Source organism: Cyprinus carpio, chromosome B13, assembly GCF_018340385.1.
Source record: "Cyprinus carpio isolate SPL01 chromosome B13, ASM1834038v1, whole genome shotgun sequence".
NCBI lineage: Eukaryota > Metazoa > Chordata > Actinopteri > Cypriniformes > Cyprinidae > Cyprinus > Cyprinus carpio.
In genome coordinates, this window is record NC_056609.1 from 26,496,609 (window position 1) to 26,510,638 (window position 14,030).

The 14,030-nt window shown below is 33.0% G+C and overlaps 1 protein-coding gene and 1 long non-coding RNA gene across 3 annotated transcripts in view; one reads left to right on the forward strand and one right to left on the reverse strand.

Moving 5' to 3' along the window:
* LOC122139473 overlaps positions 1 to 14,030 on the forward strand; it is a 29,378-nt gene that overhangs the window by 13,027 nt on the left and 2,321 nt on the right. The gene's annotated exons all lie outside the window — the stretch shown is intronic.
* Positions 9,611 to 14,030, reverse strand: part of LOC109087521 (MAM domain-containing glycosylphosphatidylinositol anchor protein 1-like) — a 179,075-nt gene continuing 174,655 nt past the window's right edge. Inside the window, exon 18 of one of the 2 annotated variants that reach the window (XM_042737479.1) lies at positions 9,611 to 13,098. In XM_042737479.1, coding sequence (XP_042593413.1) covers positions 13,010 to 13,098 — 89 coding nt within the window. In that variant the 3' untranslated portion in view covers positions 9,611 to 13,009. Of the gene's footprint in view, positions 13,102 to 14,030 lie in introns of both variants that reach the window. The other variant, XM_042737478.1, reaches the window with a different exon arrangement.

Sequence of the window (14,030 nt, forward strand, 5' to 3'; positions counted from 1 at the left end):
CTTTTTTTATATTAAAAACAAACAAGCAAGCCCTGCCCAGATTTAAAAAGTAACTCAAAAGTAATAATGCATTACTTTCCATAAAAAGTAATTAATGCAATTGTTTAATTTTTTTGCTTTTAATGAAATGTTGTTATTGAATAGTTTTAATGATTTATTTTCCATAATGCATTACTTTCCATAAAAAGTAATATATATATCTATATATATATATATATATATATATAATATATATATATACACACAGTACAGGTCAAAAGTTTGGAAACATTACTATTTTTAATGTTTTTGAAAGAAGTCTTCTCTTCTGCTCATCAAGCCTGCATTTATTTGATCAAAAGTACAGAAAAAAACAGTAATATTGTGAAATATTATAACTTAAAATAATAGTTTTCTATTTGAATATACTTAAAAAATATATATATACATTCCTGTGATGCAAAGCTAAATTTTCAGCATCATTACTCCAGCCTTCAGTGTCACATGTAACCATCCAGTCTATCACATGATCATTTAGAAATCATTCTAATATTCTGATTTATTATGAGTGTTGGAAACAGTTCTGCTGTCTAATATATTTGATGAATAAAAGGTTAAAAAGAACTGCATTTATTCAAAATAAAAATTAATAAATTAATAAAATATTCTAATAATATATTTTCTTTACTATCACTTTTTATCAATTTAACACATCCTTGCTGAATAAAAGTATTGATTTTATTTAAAAAAAGAAAGAAAAAAAATTACTGACCCCAAATTACTGACCAGGTAGTGTATATTGTTATTACAAATATTTATATTTTAAAAACATAGCTTCTTTTTTTCCTATTCATACTATTCATTCAAAGTATCCTAAAAAAGTATCACATGTTTCTGAAAAAATATTAAGCAGCAGAACTGTTTCCAACTTTGATAATGAATCATCATATTAGAATGATTTCTAAAGGATCATGTGATAATGATCCTAAAAATTCAGCTTTGCATCACAGAAATAAATGATAATTTAAAGTATAATAAATTTAAAAACAATTATTTTAAATTGTAATAATATATCACAATATTACATTTTTTTTTCTGTATTTTTGATCAAATAAATTCAGGCTTGATGAGCAGAAGAAACTTCTTTCAAAAACATTAAAAATAGTAATGTTTCCAAACTTTTGACCTGTACTGTATATATACACTTACATATAAATTTGCGATTAATTGCAAGCACCATCAAATAACTGAAATAAATGTCAATCTTAAACTCTTTAATTTAATCTTGTCCATTGTCTTTTGTGTAATTTATAATTAATATATTTTAAGTGTCCAGACAATATTTCTGAATATGCATATTAATTTTATAACAGAGTCCACATTTACATCTCTGCTTTAGCTTTAGCTACTCAGGTTTGCTTTTAAAATTTCGGTTTATTCTACAATATTATATATAAAAATGTGGTATTTTGACACTGCTAATGTTGTTGGCTTCTGTGTAATAAATTGCTTGTGCTTTTCCTTATTTGCATGCCACTTTGGATAGAAGTCTCTGCTAAATGACTAAATGTGACGTAATGAAAATGCTTAACGAAAGATGATGTTTGATTAGGGAGAACTGTGTAAACATGGTGTTGAGGTGGAATGAGGGAGGCGGTTAAATAATAATCCTAAACCAACAGAAATTGCTTTGAGAAAAACAGCAAGCGAATAGAATAGCAGAACAACATGAGAATGAAGTATAATGCAGAACACTGGAGTTTGCCTGGCCTCTCCAGTTCTGTCCCATGAGGTCCGTTTCTCTTCTGCAGAACACAGTGGCCCGTCCTAATGTGCATGTCAGCTGCGGAGCGCTTTAATACTTGTGTTTTCGGAGGGGCTTGTCAAAGCTAACCAGAGCTCTGGAGTCTTGTTAGAAACCCAATTCCTCTTCAATTTAGGGCCTCGGCTCACCAGGGGCCCACCTAACCAGACTCTGTTAGACGCATTTGTTGGTGAAATTGAGCTGCATGGGCGATTGCAGTGGGGCATTTAAGGCAGCGAGGGAATGAGTGAAGGTGTTTGAGATGCAAGTCGTCAGGTGAGTGAATGGCTGGAGTGAGTATATGTTTGTTAATTTATTTGTGAGAGAATCTGGTAAGCCCTGGACCAGAGAGAGAGAGAGAGAGAGAGAGAGAGAGGTCTCGTTCACTTCATATGCATAGTTGTGCTTTGGCGAGATGAAAAGATCTGATGTAGAGTATTTTACGACGTCTCGTCTATGTGCCGTTCTCACTTTCACCTTCAGCCTGTTGCAGAGCTACACATCTCGCATAATGTAAGTAATTATATCAGTAAAACAAACATGTACTCTTCATCTGCCAAATATTTACCAGCTTCAGATAACAGCATGTGTGCACAAAAACCCAACGTGCAGAATAAAAAGCATATAAAGTCAGATATGAGACAGTGGAACTGTTTCATTTCAACATAAATTACAGATAATGCACATTTAAAATGGCATGTACAACTGAAAAGAACGTTTGATTAACCTTTTTGTAAAACACTTTACAGTAAGGTTTCAATCATTTCACATGAAACAATTAAAAAATACTTCAAAAGCATTTGTTAATCATAGATAATTTCATTATTTATGAATACATTATTGAAATCAAAAAAGTTATATCTTTTAATATTATTGTATAAACTTGAACTTACCTGATCTGAGATTTTTTTTTTTTTAATTTGCTTAAAGGTTACTGCAAAAATTAAAGGGATGACTATGTATTGGTTTTGCCAGAGAAATGGCCAAAATATATTTGCTAAAAATGTGTTTCTAAAATGTAAGTATGTGTATTTGGGATCAGAACGATTTTTAATGTTTTTTACAGGAATTTCTTCTTCTCATCAAAACTGGATTTTTTTTTTTTTTTTTTTTTTTTTTTTTTAATCAAAAATACAGGAAAAAAATTTATATTGTGAAATATTATTGTGATGTAATATAAAGTTTTTCTGTTTTAATATACACTAAAATCAAATTTATTCCTGTGATACAAAGCTGAATTTTTAGCATCATTACTCCAGTCTTCAGTGTCACATGATCTTTAGAAATCATTCTAATATGCTGATTTATTATCAGTGCTGGAAACTGTTGTGCTGCTTATATTTTTTTTTTTTTTTTTTTATAACCTGTAATACTTTTTTTCAGGGTTCCTTGATGAATAAAAAGTTAAAAAGAAGAGCATTTATTTTATATAAAAAATATTTTCCAACAATATGCACTACAGTTCAAAAGTTAGGAGTCAGTAAATTTTTATTCATTCTTTTTTTCTTAAAAAAAAAAAAAAAAAAAACTTTTATTCAGCAAGGATGTGTTAAATTGTTAAGAAGTGATAGCAAAAAATTATAATTTTAGAAAAGATTTATATTTTGAATAAATGCTGTTCTTTATATCTTTTTATTCAAAGAATACTGAAAAAAGTATTGCAGTTTCCAAAAAAAAAAAAAAAAAAAAAATTTGGAATGTCGACTGTATTGATAATTTTTATTTTTAATAATAATATTAGAATGATTTCTTAAAGGGATAGTTCGGCCAAAAATGAAAATTTGATGTTTATCTGCTTACCCCCAGGGCATCCAAGATGTAGGTGACTTTGTTTCCTTAAGTAGAACACAAACCAAGATTTTTAGCTCAAACCGTTGCAGTCTATCAGTCTTATAATGTAAGTGGATGGGAATCACGGCTAAAACATACAATAAAACTAGAGAAAAAAAACATACACAAACACATCCAAATTAAACCCTGCGGCTTGTAACGATACATTGGTGTGTAAAGATGCAAAATGATCGGTCTGTGCAAGAAACTGAACAGTATTTATATCATTTTTTTTTTTTTTTTTACCTCTGATTCATGCAATGTCTGAACTTTTAGAACTCTGCTGATCACATTCTCAGCAGCAGGCGCATGAGGTGTATTCTTCTTGCTTTATGGCGGATCACAGACTTATAAGTGCTTTACCGCCACCTATCTCTCAAATGGACCATTGACACTCCTAATTGAGATTGTAGATGGTCCATTTGAGAGATAGGTGGCGGTAATGCACTTATAAGTCTGCAATCTACTTTAAAGCAAGAAGAAGAAGAAGACATCTCACGCACATGCTGCTGAGAACACGCTCAAGAGGATGCGCTCAGGAGAGTTCTAACAGTTCGGACGTTGTGTGAATCAGAGGTATAAAAACGATATAAATACTGTTCAGTTTCTTGCACAGACCGATTGTTTTGTGTCTTTACACATCAATGTATCGTCAAATTAAACGGAGGGTTTAATTTGGTTTTTATATATATATATATATGTGTGTGTGTGTGTTTGTTGTTGTTTTATTGTATGTTTTAACCATGATTCCCACCCACTTACATTATAAGACTGACAGACTGCAACAGTTTGAGTTAAAAATCTTGGTTTGTGTTCTACTGAAGAAACAAAGTCAGCTGCATCTTGGATGCCCTGGGGGTAAGCAGATAAACATCAAATTTTCATTTTTGTGGTGAACTATCCCTTTAAGGATCATGTGACACTTTATACTGGAGTAATGGCTGATGGAAATTCAGATTTGCATCACAGAAATAAATTATATTTTAAAGGATATTAAAATACAAACCATTATTTTATATTGTAATAACATTTTGGAAGATTACTGTTTTTTTTTTTTTTTAATCAAATTAATGCAGACTTGATGAGCATAAGATACTACTTTAAAATCTAAATATATTATATATTTTGACAAATTTTTATTTAGTTACTTATTTGGATTTGATCGTAAATTCAGAGAGCAGACTTAATCTGGCATTAGAGTAATACTTATACTCTTATCTGGATGGCATATGAGGGAAATAAAGTTTTGTTAGACTTTGCACTATTGGTAAAACATTTTACTTCTGTTTGCATGAAACTAATTATGCTAATTGTATTATTTTGATATTTTTTTCTGTAATGTGGGCATGTTGTGATATAGTAGATTGTGTACTTTAGTGGTTGCGTTTGTTAATATGCACCGTGGATGGCTTTGTAGTCATATTCAATTTGATGTTTATTCATGGGCTGTCATACAATATTTATATATTACATGCATATGTAAGTGACTCTGCTATGTTGATTTTATGTATATCCTGTTTATTTATTTCATAAACCTTAGTATTAATACCTTGGTGGGCCGTCACCATCTCCTGCATGACACTTGTGTTCTCAGGAATTCTTTTTATTTTAATGCTGATTAGAGAGATTCAATTCCCCCCAAACATTCCTAAATCACCTCACAGAACTCATTTTCTCCTTCTTTTAAATGAAACTGTTTAAAGCAGCATGGCCTTGCAGAGAATGAATAAGAAAAACATGGTGTACAGTAGGAGGCCTTGCATGTATCAGCCATTATGAGAGAGTCTCCACTTTGAGAGAGAAATGTCGCTTTTAAGGACATAAAAAAATGTAGGTCTCTCATCTCAAAGAAAGGAATATAAATTGTGAATTTTACTGTTTCTCAGTATGTAACAGTATGTAAGTTTTTCTCTTTTTTTTTTTTTTTAAGATGTGGGTAATTTCTGCACCACTAATGGAAAATTAATTAACTTGTTTATTTATTTATTTGTTTGTCTGTTTGTTTATAGTGTTTTTTTTTTTTTTTTTTTTTTTTTTTTTTTTTTAGATTTTTAACAATTGTATTTATTTTTGGGGAGCTTTTAAAACATTAAATAGACTTATTAGCCACTCAGTGTTGCCATGTTTTTATTTTATTTTATTTTTTAAAGATATGACATCCATGGCTCAGGTATAGACTAATATTAAGTTTGAAAATGTATTTATTTATATTTTAATTTATTTGTTTATTTATTTGTGCATGCCATTTATGGCTCGGGTATAGAGCAACATTCAGTTTGACTTATTTTATTTTATTTTTTATTATTTTATTTTTTTATTATTGTGTATATAGCCTACCATACAGTATATAAATATTATTATAAAATGAAAAAAAAAAAAATGTTTTTGCATACTGGTAATATAAATTGACCTTCAGCTTTTATTCTCATATTTTTAGGTTTCCTTTCTTAAATTTTAGTTAAATGTTTAGCAAAAATAAATAAATAAATAAATAAAAAATATTTAGCAATTGTATTGTCTTTTTTTTGTTTATAAACTAAAACGAAAATAAATGAATAAACTCTCTTGGATTGAAGATAATATTTTAACATTCTAAAGAAATTCTAGCATGATCAAATAAACTAAACATATAAAGCCATTTTTAGTCAGGTAATTTTATGTATTGGAAATGAACTAATTGGTCGATTGATTAGAGAGATGTGAGTGTTTGAATTAAGTGTAGCAGAGTTCAGCTTCTTTCTTTCTGAGCTCTGTTTAATAACGTCTCTGAAATGCTGTGGCCACTGAGGCGTCTCCGCTCATTTTTTCCCTCCGTTCGAGTGTTGATGCAGCATAGCGACCAGCAATTAAACTCTCCAATTGGAAATCAATCAAGCGTAACAAGTGTGGGTTTTTTTTTTTTTGTTTTTTTTCTTTTTCAGTGAATGGTAATTTTTTTTCGTGTAAGCACCTTGTTCTGTCATGTCCTGCTTTCTCGGGCTCTAAGAATGATGATGGTGTCTGAGGATAAGCTTAAAAATGTGATCAAGTGTCATGGAGTTTGTAGTCTCTCAGAGCAGGAGTGGAGGATGAGAGTGTGTGGGAGGAGCTGCAGCGGTAAATATAGACGTAATGACAGATCCAGAGACAACCAGGGGACAAATGACAGTCCATAGAAAAACATCAGGTGCAAGTGATAAATATAGAGAGAGGAAGAAAAACAACTGAAAGAAATACAATAAAAAAAATAATTAAGCCCAAAAGGAAGTGGTATTGCTCAGAGGTTGCCCTTTCATAGCTCAAGAGACTTAAAAGAACATTTACTCAAAAATAAAAATCCTGTCATCATTTACTCACCATCATCTACCAAAACCTTTCCATTGAACATCAAGGAGACCTCAAAGTCCAAAAACATATCGTGTGTGTGTGTGTGTGTGTGTGTGTGTGTGTGTGTGTGTGTGTGTGTGTGTGTGTGTGTGTGTGTGTGTGTGTGTGTGTGTTTTGTGTGTGTGTTTTTTTTTTTTTTTTTTTTTTTTTTATGTATGTATGTATATGTATATATATGTGTATGTGTATATATGTGTATATATGTGTGTATATATATATATATATATATATATATTCAGTTTTTACTACATTAATGCAAAAAAGTACAAAAAAAAATATATTACAATTAAAAAATAATCTACAGCATTAAAGTAACTGTATTTCATGTTTTTTTTTATTCTATTGTTACAATCCAGCAAAATGAGACTTACAAAAAAAGAATAAAGTTTTCTAAAATATTGTTGAAATGCAACATAAAAAAAATCATATTCTAATATACGTAAATATACTGTAGTAGTGCTGTCAAATGATTAATCACATCCAAAATAAGATTTGTTTACATAATATGTGTGTGTGCTGTGTATATTTATTATGTATATATAAATAAACATACATGCATGTATATATTTAAGAAAAATGTTTATATATTAAATATATTTATATGTATGATATAGCCTAATTTGTATGAATATAAATATATACATGTAAATATTTTCAAAATATATGCTGTATGTGTGTGTCTTTATATATTCAAAATAAATATACACAGTACACACTATGTAAACAATTTTTTTTTTTTTTGGATACGATTAATCGTTTGACAGCACTAATATATAGACAGTGAGAATGAGTCTTTAAGCTATATTTGAAAGTCTTGATTTACACTATTAAATGTGAATGGCACAGATTATTTGATGTTACAAAAATTCTGTGAAAAATATTTGCTGTTCATAAATTGAAGATTAATGAATCACACAAAGATTCAAAATTATTAATCACCGTATTTAAGATGCAAGTACCAAAAAATCATCCTATTACAAAAAATATGTCCGCTATGTGTGCTTTTTCTAAATATTTTTCCATTTTCATTAATGGTTTCCATGTGCAAAGTGCGTGTGGTGTAAATTTGGATCTTCTTTAGGGTCGTCAGTGTTAATGGCCCCTGTGGCGCATGTGTACGAGCTCTTGATTAACAGATGCAGCGTTATGTCTTTTAAGCATCATGTTTGTAACAGATTCTTCAGGCCATAACAACACTGCATAATCTAAGCATTTATGACAGCTCTAGTGAGCAAGTTTTAGGAACACAACCACACAATGCAGATCTTTCATGGTTATTTATTTATACATCTTGGAGTCATATTTCAAATATATTTTTCCCCTAAAATAGTTCATTACATGACAGAGAATATACAACATCCAGCACTACAAGTTGCTCTTTCACTTGTGCACCGGTATATCCAAAAAACAAACAAACAAACAAATAAACACATAAACGAGAGAAAGAAAAAAAACAGAAACTCACTCTCTGGTCTGAGCGCTTTGCATCCGGCAGAACAGACGTTCAGATCTGCGCTGCCCGCAAATGATCAAATCAACACTCACCGACATTCTTGGATTCTGGGATTGGTCTTTCACAGATGGATCTCCAGGTTTGGTCAAGGGATTTGTTGTATTTTATTAAATGCACAGGTGAATCAATAAAAAAAAAAAAAAAAAAAAGTTCAATAAAGTTAAATAAAAAACTTAGTTTGGAATTTACAAGTACATTTTCCAACCACATTCTCATTAATGCCAAAATATTAATAAATAAAAAATAGCAATCTACATGATAAAATGTCATGCCTTTAACTAGTGCTTTGTAATACTAAGTTACTGTATTATATAATTTTTTTACTGTATTTTTTAGTCAATGTCAAGCAAAATGAGAATTGCAAAAAGTAAAACAAAAATATGAAACATGAAAATAATAATAAAGCACTCTTAAATTGTCATAAATGTCAATGCAAAATAATAATAATAATAATAATAATCAGGCTTAATTTTCCATATCCTATCACATATCTATTTTTTCCCAAAATATTTTAGAATGAAATGACCTGGTTATGTTTTTGTGAGATTCACCCATGTACTCTCAATATTTAAAGTATAATGCAGCAACAGTAGCTAGGAGGGCATGTGGCAATAAGATGCATAGTGAACTTTCACCAGTGCTTCAAATGGGAATCTACTGGCTTCCTTTCAGGAGGAACAGGAAATGGCCTTTCTTATGGTACATTCTACTGACGTCTAACTCTACTCACACAGATAATGCTACATGTGTTATGCTTGATTCTCCGATCATATTTGAGTCATACATGTAGACACGATCAGAAGAGAAGACACTGGTATTAGATGATCGCACAATTGAGTCTGAAAAGTGACAAAAACAAAATGTCAGACGTCACAATCTGATTTCCCACTGGTAGTATGACAGTTGATAATAAAGTCTCATTGGCCCTTGATCTTTGATTGAGTTTTCAAACTGATATTATGATGGTTGTATGAAAGTTGATAAAAAAAAAAAAAAAAAACGGTGTATGGGTCAAAATGATTGATTTTTCTTTTATGCCAAAAATCATAAGGATATTAAGTAAAGATCATGTTCCATGAAGATATTTTGTAAATTTCCTACTCTAAATATATTAAAACTTATTTTTTGATTAGTAATATGCATTGCTAAGAACTTCATTTGGACAATTCTAAAGGTGATTTTCTTAATATTTAGATTTTTTGCAACCTCAAATTCCAGATTTTCAGATAGTTGTAATAATATCTTGGCCAAATTATAAGTAAAGTATAAGTTAAGTAAAACCATAGAATAAGCCTGGCTGTTGAAGTATTCCGGAGGAAAATACAAGGAAATTAACCAAATCACAAAATGAAATCTTGCAGAATGTTTCAAAATGTCAAACATTTTAGAAAAAAATTAAATTCTTAAAAATGTGTTTAAACTTCTTATGTTCTATTGTATTCTGTCATGTGAATGTAGCCAGTAAAAAAGAAAAAGAAAAAAGCCAACATGGAATTTCCAGCCAATTTTTACATATCCCTTGCTCTTCTGTGTTCATTTATTATATATTTTGGCTAATGTTACTAAGCAAAGCACTTCCATCTCCATTTAACACATCATTTACAATGCAAAGACGGTCAGCCAGTAGCAGATTTGACATTCTAATTAGATTACATTCACATTCATTTGCTCATCATCAGGGGTGATGGTGCACTTCCTGTCTTATTTGAGCTTAGACATTGAATTGCATGATAAAACATCATCTTCATCTTCATCTTATATTGCACAGTATTTAGATCCCGCCTTTGCCTCAAACTGTAATTATAAATGCAGACTTGTACACCAGATCCATTTAAATGAAACAATCAGACATGGTTTGAATACAAAACCAAAGAATAACACAAACAGTCACAGACATGGATGACAGCTTCTGGCTCATATTGGGAAGTCACCAAACGCACGCCAGAATATCTAAAAGAAACAAAGGAAACATCCGGAATACATAAACGCACACTATCCTGCAAGGTAAAATGACATAAACCTCCACGTATTGTTTCGCTCTCATTTTCCTTCGTGCGTTAAATCTAATCGTTCGTGTCCTGTAGTAGGTCCTACTAAACTTAGCATGGATTATAAACGATAGCTGATTATACATGACATGAAGTGAAGGCATTGTGCAAGAGTTCAGAGCGTTTACGGTAACTTACACGAGGAACAGTATTACAGCCGCGGGAGTGTCTGGACTGGGGTTGAATTATTCTAGGCCCTGTCCCTGTTACCTATGGAATTACCTGAGGAGCGAGTCTATGATAATCTCTTCAACAGCGACAGACGTACGCCACATTAGGATAAATATGAACTGGTTAAATATGAGCGCAAGCGAATATTACAAGCCGGAAAATCATTTTGCACATTTTATGATTGTAAACAGACTTACCTTAAAGCTCCACTGTGGATGGAACTACGAGTATGAGTAGTACTAGAGCAAAGCAATTGAAATATATACTGGATATACGATTGCACCGTAACATCTAAGCATATGCAAATCTGATAAAGGACACTCAAACAGAGGCACAAATGGTTCCTTCTTTTTGTCATAAGCTCTGTGCCTGCCCTTCCCTTGCAGTGATGATACATGTGATGAAATGTACTTGAACTTTCAAAAAGGACCGGACAGACGGCCCTTACACGTCTGACAATCACATATTGCTACTGAACTGTAACCATGTGCTTAAATGTTATTTTAAGTAGCGTGACATATTTTAAAAAGAGTTCCAGGGAGGGTAGCCTACATTTCACAATTTTGAAGGTAAGATCATCCATAACATATTGCATCTGAATCTCAAACCATTGGCATCTGTGACTTATGCTGCGTTCCATTTAAAGTCAGATGTGGGATATTCCTACTTGATGTCTCCGACTTCCAAACATGAAGGCGTCCATCTGCCTAAAGTTTGGAAGATGATGTTTGAGAAAATAAAATGGCAATGCTACCGTTTGCTGTCCAGATCTTGATTGTCAACAAAGAAGTCCCTAGCAGCCATATTAGAGGATAAATGATGCTCCACAGTGCTAGCATTTGTTCTGCAGGTGGATGATTATCATCTTAGAGGATCATTTATCTGCAGATGTTTGCTAAACATGTTTTATCATCATTAAATGCAGGAACTTTAACCTACTGATTACTATTTTATTTGCTTAGAAGTGTGTGCATCTTACTGGATGCCACCATCTCACTAAAATTTATGGATTCCAACTGCTACTTCAAGTGGCATCCTATTGCAGTTTCCCCAAGTAGGAAGCTAGAAAGTCCAACTTTCTGATGTAAATGGAATGCAGCATTACTATAGGATGAACATTGTGTCTTTTAGATCAACTTGTCACATCAACACTGTTTGCTTGCCATCTCAAAACTTCCAAAATAAAATACATCTGAAGTTTGTCAATGGCAAATCCTTGAAGAGCTTGTACGTACATGCGTTTTCTCTAACACTATGCAAACTGACATTCTTGATCATCAAAGCCAAGAGTGGAGTTTGTCCAGAGGCGTCCATCTGTTGGAGTTTGTGTGCCCAAATCATATCCCTTGCAGTCAGAGGTATGGTTCTATTGCTGAACGAGAACGACTGACCCAGTGAGTCAACACTCTCCCGGCAGTTTGACTGAAGCTAAAAGTGATCGTTCTCATAAGTTGTCCAGGTGCTTTATGGTTCTTGTAGATTAAGGGTGAGGTAACTGATGCTCTTCTGGTCCAAAGTTCACATTGTGTCATTTTCGGAATCAAATTCTACCCCGTAACGAACTGAACGGCAATGCAGCAGCAGCTGCTTAAGAAAGCCAAAGGACAAGAAGTGTACAGCAAACCCAGACTGACGGAATACCACGTAAAGGAACCGAAATAACTACAAATAAAAGATATAAATTTGTGCTTCTTTAGTTTCACATTGTCGTAGTCCTAGAAGTTACAGTTGGAGTCTTTTTGTCCTTTCTGCAGCTTGATACTTTCCATGTACACGTGCATGTACAGGTCCATTCAGGTCATCAGTAGCTTCGTGACCACCTGTTTCATTCATCCGTTCTGGCTCACGCTATTCACGCTATTATAGTGTCTTAAGGAAATCACATCTCCTTGCACTTGAGTCTGTGGAAAGAGCAGTTCATTTGGGGAAAGGACGTTCTTGTTGCTCTTTCAGCCATCTGTTCATCCTGTAAGCCCTCCGTCATCTTTGGTAATAATTGACACTTTGGTGTGTCAGATACATACACAGGGGCGACTGAGATGAAGGTGTCAAGACATATGGACAGAAATGGACAAAATCAATGGAGCAGACATAAGCTCAACAAGTGACCACAAAGATGATGAGAAACCAAAGAAAAAGTAGACTTGAGGTGTGAAGCTAGGACAAAGGGAATGAGAAAGAGGAGGAAATGAAGGAGGCAGTAGCCGGAAGGGTGGTCACGTGTTGGGGCAGTTCTTATTGCTGCCGCGGGGGGTGGGTGTCCTACGCTGGCGGTGTGTGTGCTGAGGGGTATCTGTATCATCTGAGGAGGAATGTCAGACATATGGTGCAGAGCAGCTGGACGATCGCAGGAAGAAGGTGAAGACTCTGGTGTGTCCCAGACAGAACTGCTGTAAACATAAAGACAAACACTCTATTACACTCTTTACACAGCAACTTCTTTATTGTTGTCCGTTTGCCAGTTTATATTGACAGAATAGTGGATAAAAGGAACATGAAAGTAATGTGGGAGTGAGTGGGATTCATAGCTGCATCTCCTACATGAGCATCACTGCTCCAGAAGAAATTGCTCAGAAGCTGCTCTCTGATAGTTCTGGGGACTCAATGGGGTTCTTAGCTATGTTTCACTTAATTATCTACTTTGTCTCAGATGTTTGTGCTAAATAATATGTATGTTTATTTCCAAAACCACTTGCAATGTATTCAAGGTATATGCATTCCTATCAATACAAGCATTCCCTGGGATTCAAACCCATGACCTTGGTGTTGAGCTATAGCAGAGGTCGGCAACCTTTTCGGCATGACGTGCCATTTTTTTATTTTTCTGGTTAACCACTGTGCCAACAACCCAGCCCCCCGCCCCTCCCCTTTTTTTTAATGCATTCTATATTTATACAGTACATACAGTACACATTTTTAAATGATACGATAAAAAACAATAAACCTATTTGATTTTCATTCAAATAGTTTCTGAGGATTTTTTTCATGAATTGTTTTTAATCTTTTCAAAAGTTTCTTGAATAAGACATACAGTGTGAACGTACCGAGCACCCCTGTATATATGTGTGTGACAAGGCCAGTGCATTAAAACAGTTCAGTTTGATCACAGTTCTATATTAATAGCTAATTCTCACACTTTAATAGTATTTCTATCTCCTGACAGGCTGTGTGAATATAAGTTATTACCCTTAAAATCAGTATATAGATCTCCCTGTTGCTCGCGTGCCAGCGATTATCCCTCTGCGTGCCACTGTTGGAACACATGCCATAGGTTGCCAACCCCGAGCTATGGGAATGCTTTGCATATAAATCATCCATA